The sequence below is a fragment of the Schistocerca americana genome, chromosome 9, assembly GCF_021461395.2.
Source record: "Schistocerca americana isolate TAMUIC-IGC-003095 chromosome 9, iqSchAmer2.1, whole genome shotgun sequence".
Classification (NCBI taxonomy): domain Eukaryota; kingdom Metazoa; phylum Arthropoda; class Insecta; order Orthoptera; family Acrididae; genus Schistocerca; species Schistocerca americana.
This window is the reverse complement of record NC_060127.1, coordinates 200,823,482-200,842,800: the sequence shown is the minus strand read 5'-3', so window position 1 is coordinate 200,842,800 and position 19,319 is coordinate 200,823,482. Positions and strand designations below refer to the sequence as shown.

At 43.6% G+C, this 19,319-nt stretch overlaps 1 protein-coding gene across 1 annotated transcript in view; it reads right to left on the bottom strand.

The window, feature by feature from the left end:
• The window catches only part of LOC124551195 (venom protease-like), a 220,675-nt gene that overhangs the window by 121,573 nt on the left and 79,783 nt on the right, over window positions 1-19,319 (bottom strand). Inside the window, exon 3 of the mRNA XM_047126183.1 lies at window positions 1,204-1,373. Coding sequence (XP_046982139.1) covers window positions 1,204-1,373 — 170 coding nt within the window. The remainder of the gene's footprint in view (window positions 1-1,203; window positions 1,374-19,319) is intronic.

Sequence of the window (19,319 nt, the reverse complement as noted above, 5' to 3'; positions counted from 1 at the left end):
AATGGCTGCAAGTGAACGTTTAACAAACTTAGACATTCCTGGAATGCTTCCACCCTTGTCCTAAAAATCAGTGATCATGCCTTTGTAGACGTCAGGCAAATCGCTCCATTTCCACATTATGACATCGGCACTGGTTGTCAGGCAAATCGCTTCACTTCCGCATTATAACATTTGCACTGTTTCCACATCCCCCTGCCCCCCCCCTCCCTCCCCCCAATACCCTTTATGTGCCCTGCACTGCTAATGCTGCGACCTGTCATCTGTGTTTCGTTATTGTACTGACGCTGAACATAGGTGGTGATCACATTAATGTCACTTGACTGTGTAAAAACAAACTATAAGTTTTTAGAATGCACATATTGATTTGCAAGACTGCCATACATGACATTCACTCAGTCACTACACTCTCTCTCTCTCTCTCTCTCCCTCTGTCTATCAATTTATCTATGTATACAGGGTGTTACAAAAAAGTACAGCCAAACTTTCAGCAAACATTCGTCACGCACAAATAAAGAAAAGGGGCATTTGAAAGCTCTTGTCTACACAACCCCGGTACCAAATGTAGAGACTCTTCGTGCTCGTATTGTGGACGGCTGTGATACAATACGCCATTCTCCAGGGCTGCATCAGCACATCGGGGATTCCATCCGACGGAGGGTGGATGCATGTATCCTCGCTAACGGAGGACATTTTGAACATTTCCTGTAACAAACTGTTTGAAGTCACGCTGGTTCGTTCTGTTGCTGTGTGTTTCAAAAAAAAAAAAAAGGTTCTGAGCACTATGGGACTTAACATCCATGGTAATCAGTCCCCTAGAACTTAGAACTACTTCAAACCTAACTAACTTAAGGACATCACACAACTCCCAGTCATCACGAGGCAGAGAAAATCGCTGACCCCGCCGGGAATCGAACCCGGGAACCCGGGCGCGGGAAGCGAGAACGCTACCGCACGACCACGAGCTGCGGACACTGTGTGTTTCCATTCCAAGATTAATGTGATTTGAAGAGAAGTAATAAAATGAGCTCTAACATGGAAAGTAACCGTTTCCGGACACATGTCCACATAACATATTTTCTTTCTTTGTGTGTGAGGAATGTTTCCTGAAAGTTTGGCCGTACCTTTTTGTGACACCCTGTACATGTGTGTGTCTGTCGCTCTCACTATGAAGCAAGAGCGCTACTGTGCTTTCTCGCTACTCACTGCTGAGGGGGGCGCTCTGGGGCAGGAATATAACAGCCACGTTGTGGCCGTAGTAGGCCTCCGTGTCGTAGTCCGGGTGGGCCACGACCCAGCTCGCGACCACGATCCAGGATGTGCTCTCGTTCCTATCCCGACGAATGCTTCCCAGTCGAATGGTAAACTCCTTCCATCTGCAAGAATAAATCTATTTTCAATTGTGAAGCAAACAAGCGATGCAAATAATTTTTATGTGTAGCTGATGGTGACCAAAGCCACGGACATAACAGAGCAGGAGAAAACACAGCTACTCTCTATAAAGCCGTACTAGATGTCTCTTCTTATATCTGAAAACATTCACAAACAAAATACAATATCAACAAAGTTAATTTAACAATGTTATTCTGAGATGAGTAACACAATAAGTTACTTGTGTAATCAGTTATTTATCTGTGGAATATTTCTGAAAACTGGAAAAAAAGTTACTCCAGTTTTGACTGTCACAGGCAGATTTGGCACTGCAGATGGTTTGTATGACGGTATGACATCCACACTCTCATTTGACAAACCATGATGTGAGTGGACAGTACGGCTATCGAGAAGAGAATCCGTGCACTTTCAGTGAAACTGTCTTATGTGAACAGCACCAATTACTGTGCTACATTGAGAGGGTATGACTGACTGAAAGATCAGAGGAAGCGTCAAATGTCTTTCAATGGTTTGAAGAAGACGACAGCGAAATTCTAAAACACGGGTGCACTTGCAATGGTTCCTGAAAGATGAAGGCGTCATATCCCGCTGAAGTTACCGGTGAGATTGCGGTTGCTGTAACTGAACGTACAGGATGTACTCTGGCTAGTGTTAGTGCCTGTGCTATGTCACGAGAATTGTCCACCCCATAGTCAACAGTATGGAAAGTTTTGCAGTCTGCTTTATATTGGTAATCCTACAATATACATACTGTGTATCAACTGGAACCTCACGATCTGTAGCAACGTTCTGAATTGGCTCTTTGATTAATGGCATGGAACGAAGTTAATGACATGTGGTCAGGAAATATTTTAAGGAATGGCGCAGCAGATTTTACGCTGCAGGATACAGTGAATACACAGGACTGCCGTATTTTGGGTACCGTTAAGCTGGGTGTTGTGCACGAGTAGCCATTGCACTTCCCGTATGTGACTGTATGGCAAGGATTCACAAGCGGCTTTATCCTTGGTCCATTCTTCTTTGGAGAGATTACACCAAGGGGGCCTGTCTGGTGAACAACGCTGTCTCAATGTTCTGGAAACCTACTTGTGCAGCATCGCACTCAGGCTTTGAAAGAGCACAACTGTGTGGATATCCTGTTTTCATGCAAAAACACCGAGCGAGGTCGTACAGTAAGCTAGCACACCTGACTCGCATTTGGGAGGACGACGGTTCTAACTCACGTCCAGTCGTCCTGACTTAGGTTTTCCACGATTTCCCTAAATCGTTTCAGGCAAATGCTGGGATGGTTCCCGTGAAATGGCATGACCGACTTCCTTCCCCTTCCTTCCTTAATTCGATGTGACCGATGACCTCGCTGTTTGACCCCCCCCTCCCCCCCCCCCCCCAAATCAACCAACCAACCATGCAAGATGGGGCAACACCTCATTTCGGTCACCAGTGAAATATCTGCTTAATGTAACCTTCAAAAAACGTGTTACCTCCAGAAGTTTTCCAAATGCATGGTCTGATCTGAATCCGTGAGACTTTTGACTCTGAGGATATCTAAGAGGTAGTGTTTGCCTGGGACACGTTCAGTGTCTGTCTGGTCTGAAGGCCGTTACACAGACACACGTTGCCCAGCATCCACCAGAACTGCTGCGAGCAACTGCCGATCATGTTGTTTTACGGATGCAGCGTCTCGTTGTCGTTTCTGGTACTTGGACAAATTTTGTTAGTGTTGGTTAAAAATAATATCAGCATTAGGCCTTCCTCGCTTTTTTGACGTTTTCTGTCCACGTCCCATTCCTAATACAGGGTGAGTCACTAATAACTGCGAAGTATGATAGGAGTTGAGACCTATGTGGGGCAAAAGCTGCATGGGACAATGGGGGCCGTAATATGACGCTGGTTTTTCGCTGCAAGGTGGGGTCGCGTCCGAGATATGAAGGCACACTTTGTTTTCTTTTAAATGGGATGCTATAGTTTGGTACTTATTTTCTGATAGCGGCTATCGAGACGAATACAACGATGTCCAACAGTAAAGTCTTCTAAGGTCAACGAAGGTAAAAAATGTGGCATAAACGTCCATTCAACAGAAGGAGTTCGAAGTGATGACCATTGGTATCAATGCAGTGCTGCAACCTTCTTATCATGGATTGAGTGGTATTCCTTATCACTTAGTGAAGCACATGCTCTGACAATTCTGTCTCGTATATCGCGCAAATAGTAAATATTCGACGAATATGGCGTATCCATCTCGTGCCATTGACATGTAAACAGCATTCCACAGTTTTGGAATACAACACTAATAGGAACGGTAAGACTGCTATCGTCGAATCAAGCGAATGTAAATGATGGATTCCTTCGAAGAAAAAGTCGATATGTTTCTCATTTATAGAGAATACCAACGAAATTCAGTGCGAGCTAGAGACTTAAACGCTGAAAGATGCCCTCACCGTACTCACTCTACACGTCGTACATTTAAATATGTGTATGATAAATTGAGAACAACTGGATCTTTAACCCATCCGGCAAAGGAAAGTTACTAACGAGGAAACGGAAATTGGTACTCTTGCCACTGTGATTCCAGATTCTTATATTAGTTTGCGTCAAATTGAAAGGGAATCTGGAATGAGCGAGAGTGTGTTGTTCGTTCTCTGTATCGCCACAAATATCATCCTTACCATATCAGTCTCCACCAAGAATTAACTGGTACGGACTGTCTGTGTTGCACTGAATTCTGTCAATGTGCTCAACTTCAGCTTCAGAGGGATGACACATTTATTAATTTGATTTTATTTCAGTATTTTAAACATAGCTGCACAACAGCAACGGTTCCACGTAATAAAATTATAAACAGCCGACCAGTTGCAATGGATAAAGAAATCTTTACCTAGGTTTCAACAAATTTAAATTGCCACCTTCTGAAGAAGACAAATTTAAATTTGTTGAAACCTAGGTAAAGATTTCTTTATCCATTGCAACTGGTCGGCTGTTTATAATTTTATTATTGATTTTATTTACTAACGAGGCTACATTCACGAACTATGGAAATGTTAATTTGTATAACATGCGTTACTGGGCAACTGAAAATCCATGAAGATGCGGAAGATTGCAGACCAGAAACCGTGGTCGGTGAATGTACGGTGTGGGATTCTGGCGGACAGAATTATATGCCCCTATTTCATCGAAGGAAATCTTAATTGTAGGAAGTATACCACATTCCTGGAAGAAACATTAGGTCTATTATTGAAAGAAGTACCTTTAGCAACAATGAAGAGAATGTGGTATCAACATGATGGGTGTCCGGCACATTTTTCGCTGATGACTAGAAATGAGTTCCAGAGACAATTCCCAAATCGTTGGATTGAAAGCGGAGGAGATGTTTCGTGGTCGGCTCATTCACCAGATTTTTTTTGTAGGGATTCGTAAAAGACATTGTTTATAAAGACATTCCAACTACACCTGAAGATATGAGAGACTGAATTGTCAGAGCATGTGCTTTGATAAGTGCTGATGTGTTAAGGAATATCGCTCAATCCATGATAAGAAGATTGCAGCACCGCTTTGATACCTTCTGTAAATGGACGTTCATGCCACCTTTGTGACCTTCGTTGACCTTCAAAGACCTTACTGTTGCACATAATTGGATTCGTCTCGATAGCCACTATCAGAAAATAAGTACCAAACTGTAGCAGCCCATTAAAAAAAAAGTTGTCCTGCATATCTCTGACGCGACGCTACCTAGCAACAAAAACCAACGTTATATTATGGCCCTCGTTGTCCCACGCAACTTTTGTCCCACAAGCTTTGTAGCTCCTAGCATACTTTCGGAGCTATTCTTGGTGGCAATAGTTAGTGAGTCTGCCAGTATACTACACATGAAAACATTTCTATAAGTTTTCCATGAATTCACAGGGCTTGATTATAAATGGTAGCCGAAACTGGAACTAATTGGTATCCAGCATACGTCGGTTCTCCATTACCGCATTATAGTATCTACCAAGTTTCATTGCTGTATGGTAATTATATCCGCCACCGGACACCTAAGAGTAGTGGAGTTTAATTATAACCACTTAGTATGTACACATATAGCGAGTCCTTACTTAATTCAGTAGTCAACAAACTACTGATTACTAGTATATTTTATGGTCTTTCAAAGCATTTGACAAAGGGAATTACAATAAGCTTATAAGCAAATTAAGATACTTTGGTGCAACAGGAACTGGTGGAGAATGGTTGTATCATATCTCTCTGACTCGGAACACAGTGTGTCATTAGGAATGAGTCTTGGATTAAGCTATCCGGCGTGATACAACTGAGAATTTATTACATGGCACCATTACTTTTCTCATATATATAAACTCTCATCACTGACATTCCCATACGTGAAATTTGTTTTGTTTCCAGTTGATACAAATATTTCAGTAAATTACCACTGGAGTATAGTTTAAGGGCAATCTGTTAATGAAATGTTCACATTAATTAATAAATAGCCCCTAACCAATTCTTTGTTATTAAACTGCTCAGATATTGTGCTCTATACCTGTAAACTCCTAAATTATGAGGACACGCAGATATAAGAGATCTACACTGTTAAATTATTAGGACTGAAGTTTAATAATATATTTAACTGTTAGGAATCTAACATGAAACACCTGAAGCACCTCTACAAATTTTTATTTTCAATGCAGATGTTGCCACACATGGATGATATAAAAATAGGTTCCACGATTTGCTTAATTTCATTTCATAATGTAATCCAGGATATTCTTTGGGTAACTCACCACACCAGGCTAAGTTTTCCATGTTCTAAAACATATGACACGAATTATTTATTGTGTCAACTAAGAATTTCCTACACGGGTCTGTCCAAACAAGTGCAGATACTGACTACTGCTTCCCAATATGTGTTTTCGTTAATGAAATTAGTCATAAATAAAATACACTCTTTCTTTCCGAGTGATCAGCTTATGCAATTGGTAAGAGAAAAGAGAATACTCTTCTAAATATTTAATGTCACTAGTTTGGTACAGAAAAATTAACATTATTCAGAGCACACATTTTAATAGCTTGCCAGCAGCCACACACACTTTAAATACTAATAATGTTTGGTTTCTGACCCATTATCAGGGGATCAGTCATTCTACAACGTTGCAGAATATCTTAGAGGAAGTGACTGATGTGTTTATATGATAAATAGACTAAAGGTCTCGTAACATCTGGCCACTGTTGGTTTTCAGTGCAGTAATATAGCCAATGTAAATAGACCTCGCACACAATTTTTTTCACTTTAGTGATGTGTGGCTACAATAGCCCAAAATTATCGTATGTATCGCATAATGTTGTAAATTTGTGTGTCTGACAAGTTCCTTATTACTATTTAAGTGAAAATACGTTTAAGAATTTCTGATTTATTCCACACTCATGAGGATAGTTTCGCTTTGGACATGTGGCACAGTCATTACAATACCTTATTTTCTTTGTAAACATGTATTATTGTTTCCTGATTTTTGTAACTTCTTGAGGATCTCCTGGCTGTGAATCTATGGAACGAAAAGTATGACGAATCTAGTCAGTTCAGCATACAACAGACAGAAGAGCAAAAATGCTGCCCCTAAGTTCATAATATCGTACTTTTTTAGAAGAACTGACAAATGGAAGTTTGACTCTTATGCTTCAAAGAAGTGTGATAGCAGTCAACATGTGGTAAGTTAGTGCAAACATTCAAAAGCAAGAACCAAGAGAGAAATACAAAATCAGTAACAACGTCCATGAACCGTATAATAAACTCAGCGAAACGAAGAGTGCAATAGATTTGCAGTGAAGTGTCGAGGTATTGACAAGTACCATCCCTAAATAGCCGATCCCACACTGTGTGGCTTCAGCATGCAGTGATATCAGTGGCCATAGCTCAGACTGCTGCACGCACGAGTCGACATCAGTGCAGTTATTCTGGTGATCCATGTGTTCGTTTCCCCATTGCTGGTCGCTATAGATATGGAAGTGTTTAAGCAACTTAACTCCATTGTTGTTGTTCATGCGCCACAATAACGAAGAAAAATTCGAAAGGTAGCCCTTATAAAGGCACATTTGCATGCCGAGCGTGAGTTTCCTCGGAAACGCGAGATATTAATTAAATAAATAATCAGTGACAAATAAATAAAGCCTATGGCACACAACTGCAGCGCTGTGTCGCTGATAAAACAAAAGCACATTTTCGTTACTCGTATGTTTGATTAAAGAAGGAGAAGCACGTATTTTAGTTTATTGTCTGGCACACCGCCATATTTCATGTTATAGAAAATTACTGCGAGTTGCAACCATACTAGGCACTCGATTCTGAAAAGAATTTATATTTATAAAAGTAAGTAGGATTATGAACTGTAGGCTTATTCATTGAATATATCTGATTTAACTAACTGTGTAAACTTTTTATGTTTAGTAGACAGTCACCTCTGTACGACGTATTGACATGGCTGGCAAATTATTCTAATATTGAGATTTAGATTTGAGTCCGCACCTACCGCAGCAGTCTTTGGAAACGATTTAAATACGAAGTCCGATTATTTGAGTCTTATTTCACGGTCAACTACGAATAACATTACATTTACGAAAAAGCCATTGTCAAGCGTCTGATACCGAATAATCAAACGTCACGTAAATATTAATTACAACCAATCACTATCATACAATAATACATAATTAATATTTTATTTTATTTTATTTTATTTATTTTATACCCTCATGGTTCCATATGGGGACTTGACCATGGGACCCCTGTTACAGTAGGTTTAAGTAGTGCTAAGTTCTAGGGGACTGATGACCTCAGATGTTAAGTCCCATAGTGCTCAGAGCCATTTGAACATTTTTTTCGACATTCTGTTTCCTCTATAAAACTCAAACTTAGTCTATTCATTTATGTTGAGCACTGCAAGTAAATTATTTTCCTTTATATGCACAAATTAAACTAATCATACATGTAAATACCATAGTACACACTGTTTACACATAGTTTTGTGATAAGAACAAGCACACTACTCTACAGTGCCTTGGTGGTCGCCTGAAATCGTTGAGACCATTAAAGGGCGTACGCAAGCTCTACGGTTACATGAGTGGCACCCGGCCCTGAAACACCTAATAACCTTTAAATTGCTCCATGCCCGTGTTCGCCTGCTCATAAAAAGATGTAAACAGGAGCGTTGGGAGAGGTACGTCTCAACCATTGGATCCCCAAGGAGTGTCCCTGGCATTAACATCAATGGTGTGTTATCTTCCGACGCAAACACAGTCGCCGAGCACTTTGCTGAGCACTGTGCTGGAGCTTCTGCTTTGGAGAATTACCTCCCCCCCCCCCTCCACCAAGCTTTCGAGAATTACCCCCAAGCCTTTCGCACCCTCAAACGGCGGATGGAAGTGAAACTCTTCTCATTCACTGCACACCACAGCGACCCATATAAAGCTCCATTTACTGAGTGGGAGCTCCTCGGTGCCCTTGCACCTTGCCCCAACATAGCTCCGGGGCTACGGATCTACACTCAGATGCTTAAACGCCTCTCGTCATACTACCAGCGACATATCCTCGTCATCTTCAACCGCATCTGGAGTGATGGCATACTCCCATCGCAATGGCGGGAGTGCACCATCGTTCCAGTGCTTAAACCTGGTAAAAACCAGCCAGATGAGTAAAGTTATTGGCCCATCAGCCTCACCAACGCTCTTTGTAAGCTGTTAGAACGTATGGTGAGCCAACGGTTGTGTTGGCTCCTGGAGTCACGGGGCCGACTGGCACCATGCCAGGGTGGTTTCCGCCAGGGCCGCTCTACCACTGATAATCTCGTGTCCGTCGAGTCTGCCATCTGGACAGCTTTTTCCAGATACCAATACCTGCTTGTCGTCTTTTTTGATTTAAGGAAAGCTTATGAAAAGACCTGGTGACATCATATCCTCGTTACATTATATGAGTGACTGTTCCCGACTTCTGTTCAAAACTTCCAGTCGTCCCGTACTTTACATGTCCAAGTTGGTGCCTCGCATAGTTCCCCCCATGCGCAGGAGGGGAGTATTTTTAGTGGCTATTAGCTGCCCAAATGCAGCTGCAGGGCCGTCTGTGTCACCTTCTCTGTGTGCAGACGACTTCAGCATTTCCTATTGCTACTCCAGTACTGGTGTTGCTGAGTGGCGCCTACTGGGAGCCATCCACAAGGCACAGTCATGGGCTCTAGCCCACGGTTTGCAGTTTTTAGCCGTGGAGTCATGTGACATGCACTTTAGTCTGCGTTGTACCATTCATCCGAAACCAGAACTGTACCTTAATGACGATCCACTCATTGAAGTGGAGACATATCGATTCTTACGACTGGTTTTCGGGGCCCACTTAACTTGGCTTCCTCATCTTCGTCAGATCAAGCAGAAATACTGGCAGTATGTCAATCCCTTCCGCTGCCTGGCCAACACCAGCTAGGGTGCTGATCGCTCTACGCTGCTGTAGCGCTACAGAGCCCTTGTTCAATCCCGCCTTGACTATGGGAATGTGGTTTGTGGTTCGGCGCCGCTCTCAGCGTTGCATTTACTGGACCCAGTGCAGGACTGCGGAGTTCGACTAGTGACTGGAACTTCTAGGACGAGTCCAGTGACCAGTGTAATGGTGGAGGCTGGAGTCCCTCCATTGCAATGAGGCCTGCACAACTGCTGGCTAGTTACGTTGCACACATTCGTAGCTCTCCTGGGCATCCCAATTCCCGTCTCCTTATCCCAACCATTGCAGTTCATATCTCACATTGGTGGTCCAGGTCAGGGATTGTGATTGCGGTTCATTTCCGATCCCTTCTGTCTGAGTTGGAGTCCTCCCCTTTACCATCTCTACTCCAAGTTCGTTCACATACACTTCTGTGGTGTAAACCTAGGCTGCAGCTTCGTCTGGCACCTTCGCATGGCCCTAAGGACTTAGTTAATCCTGCGGCTCTCTGCTGTCGCTTCCTCTCGATTCTTGATGTATCTTGGGGCTCTGAAGTGGTTTACACCGATGGCTAGATGGCTTATGGTTATATTAGCTTCGCTACGTTCACAGAGGACATATTGAACAGCACTCCTCGCCAGATGGTTGCAGTGTTTTCACTGCAGAGCTGGCGACCATATCTCGTGCTCTTGAGCACATCCATTCATGCCCTGGTGAGTCGTTTCTTCTCAGTAGTGACTCCTTGAGTAGCGTAGAAGCTATCAACCAGTGCTACCCTCGCCATCCTTTTGTAGCGACTGTCCAGGAGCCCATCTATGCCCTGAAACGATCCAGTCGTTCAGTGGTGTTTGTCTGGACCCCAGGACACATCGGAATCCCCGGCAATGAACTTGCTGACAGGCTGGCCAAAGAGGCTACATGGAAACCACTTACGGAGATCGGCATCCCTGTAACTGACCTGCATTCCAAATTACCCCGCAAGATGGAATGGCGTACCCTCAGTATGTATAACAAACTAAATGCCACTACGAATCTGTAGAAATCCTCTATGCAGGCCTCTCGCAGGGGCTCTGTGGTTCCCTGTTGGCTCTGCATTGATCACAGTTGGGTGACCAAAGGCTGTGCCATGAAGACCCACCTCGGTGTTGGTGTGGTGCCTGGTTAACAGTGGCCCTTATTCTGTTGTGCTGTATTACTTTGGCTGCCATGCGCCACAATCTCCGCTTACCGGACTCGTTACCGTTAATTTTATCTGACAACGCCTCATCGGCTGATTTATTTTTGCGTTTTATACGTGAGGGTGGGTTTTATCATCCACCGGCCTTTGTGGCCGAGGGGTTCTAGGCGCTTCAGTCCGGAACCGCGCTGCTGCTACAGTCGCAGGTTCGAATCCTGCCTTGGGCATGGTTGTGTGTGATGTCCTTAGGTTAGATAGGTTTAAGTAGTTCCACGTCTAGGTGACTGATGACCTCAGATGATAAGTCTCATAATGCTTAGAGCCATTTGAACCATTTTTATCATTCTATATAAGTTTTAGCGCATGTCATTTGTCCCTGTGTGTCCTCCTCCCTAGTGCTTTTAGGCAGTAGGTTTTAATGTGTTCAAAGTGGCTGGCTTATCTTTTTTATTCTCTTGATCAGGAACCCATGGTCATCTGCTCTCTTGTTTTAATCCCTGCTACCTGTGTGTTGCGCCTCTGTTGTTTTGTTTTCCTGTTTTGTCCATTGTACTGTTTGTTGCCCTACTGTCGTTCTTGGGGTCTTTCATTCTCCCAGTACTGTGTCGTAAGTTTCTTTTCTTTTACTCTTAGCATTGTGGAATTGTTTTAATAGGATCAAAGGACCGATGACCTAGCAGATTGGTCCCTTCGCCCCCTCTTTAAATCCACCAGCCAACCACATCCCACACATTTTCGATTGGTGACAATTGTGGTGATTTGATGGGCCAGGGCAAAAACCTGACATTCTGTGACACCACGAAGGCACGTTTTTGTGCAGCAACACATAATTGTGCATTGTCCTGTTGAAAAATTGCATCTGGGGTGTTGTGCTGAAAGGGTGTGGCTACAGGATGCAGGATGTCGTTCACGTACGTCACACTGGTCACACTGCCCTGGACACGCACCAACTGTGATTTGTGGTTGTACCCAACAGCACACCACACCACAAGGCCTTGAGTTGACGCTGTATGTCTCATGTTAATGTAGTAACTGTGATGCCGCTCCCCCTGTCTATGGCGAACCGAAATGCGGCCATCATTTTCAAACAAACGCACTAGATTCGTCCGAAAATGCTATCTGATGTTATTCCTGCCCCCAGTGACGTCGTTCCATACACCAATGCCATTTAGCATGTCTCTGCACATTCGTCAAAGGCAGGAGGAGAAGTGGACGATGCACACGTAACCCATGCTGTAATAAACGGCTGCTGACTGTCAATCCCTAATAGTGTACTGTTCCACTGCTGCGCCACAGTCGAGGAAGACGCATATCTGTCCCGCAATGCCGTTCCGACGAGATGAACGTCTTCTCGGGGTGTGGCCTGGCTGCTGCGACCTGACCCATCTCGTCGTGTTCCACGGTCTTCCGTGAACCATTCTGCACACACCCGTTGCACTGCCGAAACACTTCGTTCCACATTATAAGCAGGTTCCTGGCTGCATCCATCACATTCTCTCATTCCAATAATTCGCCCTCTTCCAAACTCACTGATTTGACGGTACAGTTCGCACAGACTTCTGCGAGGCATCCTGCACGTCTTTGGTTTATAGCGACAACGAGAGCCGCAGGCAAATTTTACCGGTAGGTTGTGTTGCGACGCGAAATCGTTGTTGACACTGAACCCGCGAGCTGACATGGTTCAAATGCTGATCATTTCTGCAGGGCATACTTATGTACATTTCCTGTGAATGTGAACGTCCTATCACCAGTCGTTCAAGGTGTTCTGTTTTTTCTGAACATGAATGTCTTTTCCACAGATAATTCCCACCACACCAAACCAAAAGCCAGGACCTTCCAAAGCCATAACTTCCTCTACGCCAAACCAGGAGCGAGGACCCTCCCACCTATCCACAAATGGACATTCATCGCCGTGTGAAGCAGACTGGAGAGAAGATGGAACGCAAAGGAAACCAGTCTAGTATGTTAACAAGTTCGCCTTCTAACAGATATCTAGCAGAGAAACAGTCATTCAAAAAGAAGGAGTGAAAAGGGAGGCGCCAAAGAAGAGGTTGCTAAGAGCAACAGCTGTGAAGATTGTAATCACCTGCCCACTTCGTGGAGAGTAACACACGGCCTCTCCAGAGGCAGAGTGGATAATGTGTGATCAGTGGAATTCCCATAGCAAAATGAAGCGAAGTTATATTTCATGATATTGTTTATATTTTATCCTTGAATGGACAGCGATATTTATTCAGAAAATAATCTAAATTTGTTTGTGGAGTTGGCATTATTAATCATGACATGTTACTCATACTGGAGAACTTAAAGTATTTTTTTTTTCCTCCAGTATTTAAACCATTATTGGCATTACTCTTTTTGGTGGTGCTATAACCCTATCATCTATACCACCTAAAACGGATTTATTTAACTTCTTTGTCTGTTTTACTCAATGTGACTTCTGTATCAACAAGCTCTATGGTGTAATAGCTATGTAAGTGTTTTATTAATTATTTATGATCTTTTACATAATTGTAATGAATGTATGGATGTAATTTCAAAACTAATATACTGTGAAAGAATGGAAATTTTGAAACATTATTTGTAGGGCATTCAGATATGTAATGATGTAAAACATGCAGAGGTTCCCTCTGAAAGGAAAGTGGCTTGGATCTGTGGATCAAACTGCAAAGCTCCTTTGTGACATGAGTCATACGGCACTATCAGACAAATGTGGCCATCTTATGAAGTGGATGAGGTGAAAAAAACGGCAAGATTATAGGATATAGCCTTCGATGTGGACGTAATTTGGCTCATTATTGATGAAATACACTCCTGGAAATTGAAATAAGAACACCGTGAATTCATTGCCCCAGGAAGGGGAAACTTCATTGACACATTCCTGGGGTCAGATACATCACATGATCACACTGACAGAACCACAGGCACATAGACACAGGCAACAGAGCATGCACAATGTCGGCACTAGTACAGTGTATATCCACCTTTCGCAGCAATGCAGGCTGCTATCCTCCCATGGAGACGATCGTAGAGATGCTGGATGTAGTCCTGTGGAACGGCTTGCCAGGCCATTTCCACCTGGCGCCTCAGTTGGACCAGCGTTCGTGCTGGACGTGCAGACCGCGTGAGACGACGCTTCATCCAGTCCCAAACACGCTCAATGGGGGACAGATCCGGAGATCTTGCTGGCCAGGGTAGTTGACTTACACCTTCTAGAGCACGTTGGGTGGCACGGGATACATGCGGACGTGCATTGTCCTGTTGGAACAGCAAGTTCCCTTGCCGGTCTAGGAATGGTAGAACGATGGGTTCGATGACGGTTTGGATGTACCGTGCACTATTCAGTGTCCCCTCGACGATCACCAGTGGTGTACGGCCAGTGTAGGAGATCGCTCCCCACACCATGATGCCGGGTGTTGGCCCTGTGTGCCTCGGTCGTATGCAGTCCTGATTGTGGCGCTCACCTGCACGGCGCCAAACACGCATACGACCATCATTGGCACCAAGGCAGAAGCGACTCTCATCGCTGAAGACGACACGTCTCCATTCGTCCCTCCATTCACGCCTGTCGCGACACCACTGAAGGCGGGCTGCACGATGTTGGGGCGTGAGCGGAAGACGGCCTAACAGTGTGTGGGACCGTAGCCCAGCTTCATGGAGACGGTTGCGAATGGTCCTCGCCGATACCCCAGGAGCAACAGTGTCCCTAATTTGCTGGGAAGTGGCGGTGCGGTCCCCTACGGCACTGCGTGGGATCCTACGGTCTTGGCGTGCATCCGTGCGTCGCTGCGGTCCGGTCCCAGGTCGACGGGCACGTGCACCTTCCGCCGACCACTGGCGACAACATCGATGTACTGTGGAGACCTCACGCCCCACGTGTTGAGCAATTCGGTGGTACGTCCACCCGGCCTCCCGCATGCCCACTATACGCCCTCGCTCAAAGTCCGTCAACTGCACATACGGTTCACGTCCACGCTGTCGCGGCATGCTACCAGTGTTAAAGACTGCGATGGAGCTCCGTATGCCACGGCAAACTGGCTGACACTGACGGCGGCGGTGCACAAATGCTGCGCAGCTAGCGCCATTCGACGGCCAACACCGCGGTTCCTGGTGTGTCCGCTGTGCCGTGCGTGTGATCATTGTTTGTACAGCCCTCTCGCAGTGTCCGGAGCATGTATAGTGGGTCTGACACACCGGTGTCAATGTGTTCTTTTTTCCATTTTCAGGAGTGTATTTTAGCTGGCTCTGTGGTTTGAAAATCCGACGCTAAGAACAAAATATTTGGAGCGAATTACACAGCAAGAGCCATGGACACCTTTTCCACCTTTTTTGAACAGCACAGGACACCGACATTTCCATCGCCTTCATCTCAAATTATCAGTTGAATAACGTATAACTGAGTTGACCAGTTATGCGGTTTCTTTTTCGGTAATAAGCTTGTGTTCTGCAAACGTTGTGTTGACCACCCGTTTTTAATCCTTAGTCGTTTACCTAGACATAGTGTGTGCAAAGCGCCATGATATTTCTGAGTATCCTATTTTACTGAACTGTAAAGCAATTATCTTCCTCAAAAAAGTTAATAAAATTTGTGGAGTTATAAAGCGCACAATTATGAAGTGAGAATAAGTTTTGAAATGCTCTACGTAATTTTCATAAAAGGACAGTTAAACTTTCATCAAAGTACTGTTACTGAAAGAAGATTTAAGGTACTCAGTTTAAAGATTCTTCTTACTGAATAACAGTGTTTATAATTTCATGTGTTATGTAGTTACCAGTGTTTGTAATATTGTGTTGTGACTAAAATAATTACCCTCGATCCGGTTCTGCTGACAGACTACTTTCTGGATCTCCATGATAATTGATGAGCCAGATTTAAATTTCATGTAACAATAACAGTACTCAAGACATACAACTTATCATTCTTACAACTTGTGTCTATCACAGTAAGCAAATAGCTATAACTATTCAAACTATGCAAGATTCAGGTATCATATAACCCATCTAAGCCAAACAGTATAAGGAAGTGGATACTCCTTGAGAATGCAAATGATAATCAGTACAACTGATACAATTACTTGAAAACTATTTCAATGGTTGAAAATTAAACCGACAAAGGAATCCTTTGTCCAAGTTAGTAGTGTTCCAGAATTATTAATCATTTACCTATAATGCTCATTAGGTTCCTACGGTAATGTACAGATAGTAATTGTTGTTGAGAGACACTTGTTGCCTAAACGTGTTAATACTCCACTTATGGATTTCATGTCAGACCACTGGTGCATTAGTTACTAAATTGCACAACTTCCTTGTAGCTCATCATTAAAGCAGAATTTCAGTAATAAGTAAAGTTAATCCAAATTGTTAACTTTCTTTAACGAACCATGCTCTTATTTGGTACAACTTCCCGTAGCTAGGATGACCGTTTGCTTTTACGGAATTATGGTTTACATGATTACTAACAGAACGTTGGTTCGATTATTTGTGTGTTACTGCTTTCTTTTAACAAAAATCTTTAGAGGAACGGAAATAGTCCGATATCTTACTTAACCAGTCTACACATGATCGCGGTGAGATTAAAATCCTTCCACAAGAGTAACATTATTGGTGAGTTGGTAATTTAGTAATAGCTGGTACAGTTACAGTGTCTCTTTACTGAGGAAATTCCAACCAGAAAAGGTAGTTCCCTGTAGCAAGGAAAAGATATTGTATTCCTTCATAGCATCCAAAGGCCACAAACATCCCGGTAATTACCACTAAACAGGAGGCTACCCGTAGCAAGGAAAGAAAGGGTTCCTCCCTACATAGATGGCAAAGTGTATGAAGACCAAGGTAAATATTGGTAGACTCTGGTTGAGTCCCCATTCGTTTGCACTACGTTAATACACACCACGTATATGCTGACCCCTTAAAAGGTAAAGGAAAATAGTTTGCTAGACCAACACACAAGGTATTACTACGATCCCTGATGCACCTCCATATTATTTAATTTATTACAATACATCCTAACAGGTGCCGCCTCCTATGAAAGGTACAAGGGACCCTCAGACCAGTACACTGTAACATTCGTGACTATTTGATTCCATTTATATATGGGTTGCGCCAAAATATGGAAATACTGCAAGAAATCATGCTTGAAAATTAATAACGATACTAGTAGAGCCTGCAAATTTTGCTGTTGTGTTTGAGCATTAACGGCACCTAAGCAATGTCCTCTATACGTTGCAATTGTCACTCATTGTCAGAACAGTGTTCTTGTGGTTCTGAGTGCATTATGTCGGAGATCTGTGAATTCGGATGTGAGAACATCTCTGGTGCTCGAATCGTGAGAGTAGTAGGACAAAGTATGTTATTCCGCTCTCCATTGTTGCCAAATGTATTGAAGATGGCAGATCCAAGATGGCAGCAGTAGATATGGCAATATCGCGATGACATCATAGTGAGAATTTCAAATTTTGGGGGGGAAAATAGGTTAATTGGGCTACCTCCACTAACCTAAACCCCTCCCCTCCCCTCTCCCCTCCGCCCCCCGGAAAATGGTGGGAAGTTCAAATTCTAGCAGGGCAATGCAACACACCATATCTAACTCCACTAACATAAGAAAATGGCGGGAAAATAGCTCACTTGGGCTACCTCCACTAACCTGAATCATCCAACTGCCACCTCTTCCTAGGAACTGGCGGGGAAAGGACTCAGCCCGTGCTGGGTTGCTAAAGAGAGGATGGAGTGTACTTTATTTATTTTGGAAGAATTTATTTAGGGGTGAATTTCACGTAGTTCATTTATTACACTGATACAAAACACCCGCCCTGACACGCTTGGGGTCACGCTACATAGGCTACAGACCCGCAAACTACTCGTAAATTATCGAAATAATGCAGTACACTGATGTACAGAGATGCAAATAACTGCCGGCCAGAGTGGCCGAGCGGTTCTAGGCGCGTCAGTTTGGAACCGCGCGACCGCTACGGTCGCAGGTTCGAATCCTGCCTCGGGCATGGATGTGTGTGGTGTCCTTGGGTTAGTTAGGTTTAAGTAGTTCGAAGTTCTAGGGGACTGATGACCTCAGATGTTAAGTCCCATAGTGCTCAGAGACATCTGAACCATTTTTTTTTTTTGCAAATAACTCGTAAATAACCAAAATAATAGAGTACACAGCACGCAGACCTGCAAACTACTCGTAAACCGCCAAAGTAAAGCATTGCACAGCCTACGGATACGCAAACAACTAGTAAATTGCCAAATAATGCATGTAAAACGCTCTGCAGACACGCCCGCTAACTATAAACGTCGAAATAATGCATTGCACAGCATGCAGACACGAAAACAGCTCGTAAATTTTCGAAATAAAGCATGTGAAACGTTCTTGCAACACACTCACAGTGCTTAAACAGCCGAAAATAATGCACAAACACTCAGTGCACGTAAAAACGCTTTCGAACTATCGTCTACCGCGAAGTATCAGAGACCAATGTGCACACACGCTTTGCAAGGCCATCGGGATGCAAGCCATCGCTGGAGCGCGAGCAATCATTATCACTCCGCTGCCACCCACAGCAATTAGTTGGAAGTCATGTCTATTTTCAGGTATACAGTTAGAATTCGTCGAGTGTTATACTGACGTCACACGACTATGTCTCTGGGCCGCGCACATGTGTTCACCGTTGCTGGTGCAATACCTCTCCAGCTGTGAATACTGATGTCACAGGTCGCGCTATAGAAATCTGTTTCAATGCTTCACAGAATTGCACGGGGTGCACTTATCCTAGCGATCCTAACGAGACATGCGAGCTGCGTCTTGCCCTGCACGTATGTTTACTCGCCCAGCATGGCTGATGCATCGCCGCAAAATGTTAGCATAGTGACTAAAAATATGGTCCGATTGTAGAATTAAACTGTACACTAGCAACTCTTTTAAACTGTAAAGATAAATTAAATGATGTATTGGGTTCTCCATTCATTATCAGTGCAACAACACACACACAATTATTTGAACAGGATGTATTGGGTAGTGGTTCTGCTAGCCAGGAACTGTAGTCTAATAATGGTTTTGAATAGAGATGTGAGACAAACGTTAGGGAGACAGAATGAAGATTTAAACAAGATGTTGACAAAATTAACAAAAAACATGAAAGTTGTGCAACAAAGTTTGGTAAAATATGTTACTGCTCTTTACCAGGGGTGAGAAAGTGCAAAATGATTTAGATAGGAAACTTTGAACAGTTGTTGTAAGAGCTAAGGACTGAATGTGAAGCACAGACTACGAGACGTGAAGATCATAAGGATTAAGGGCAACAGATTAAGCTGGATGACAGT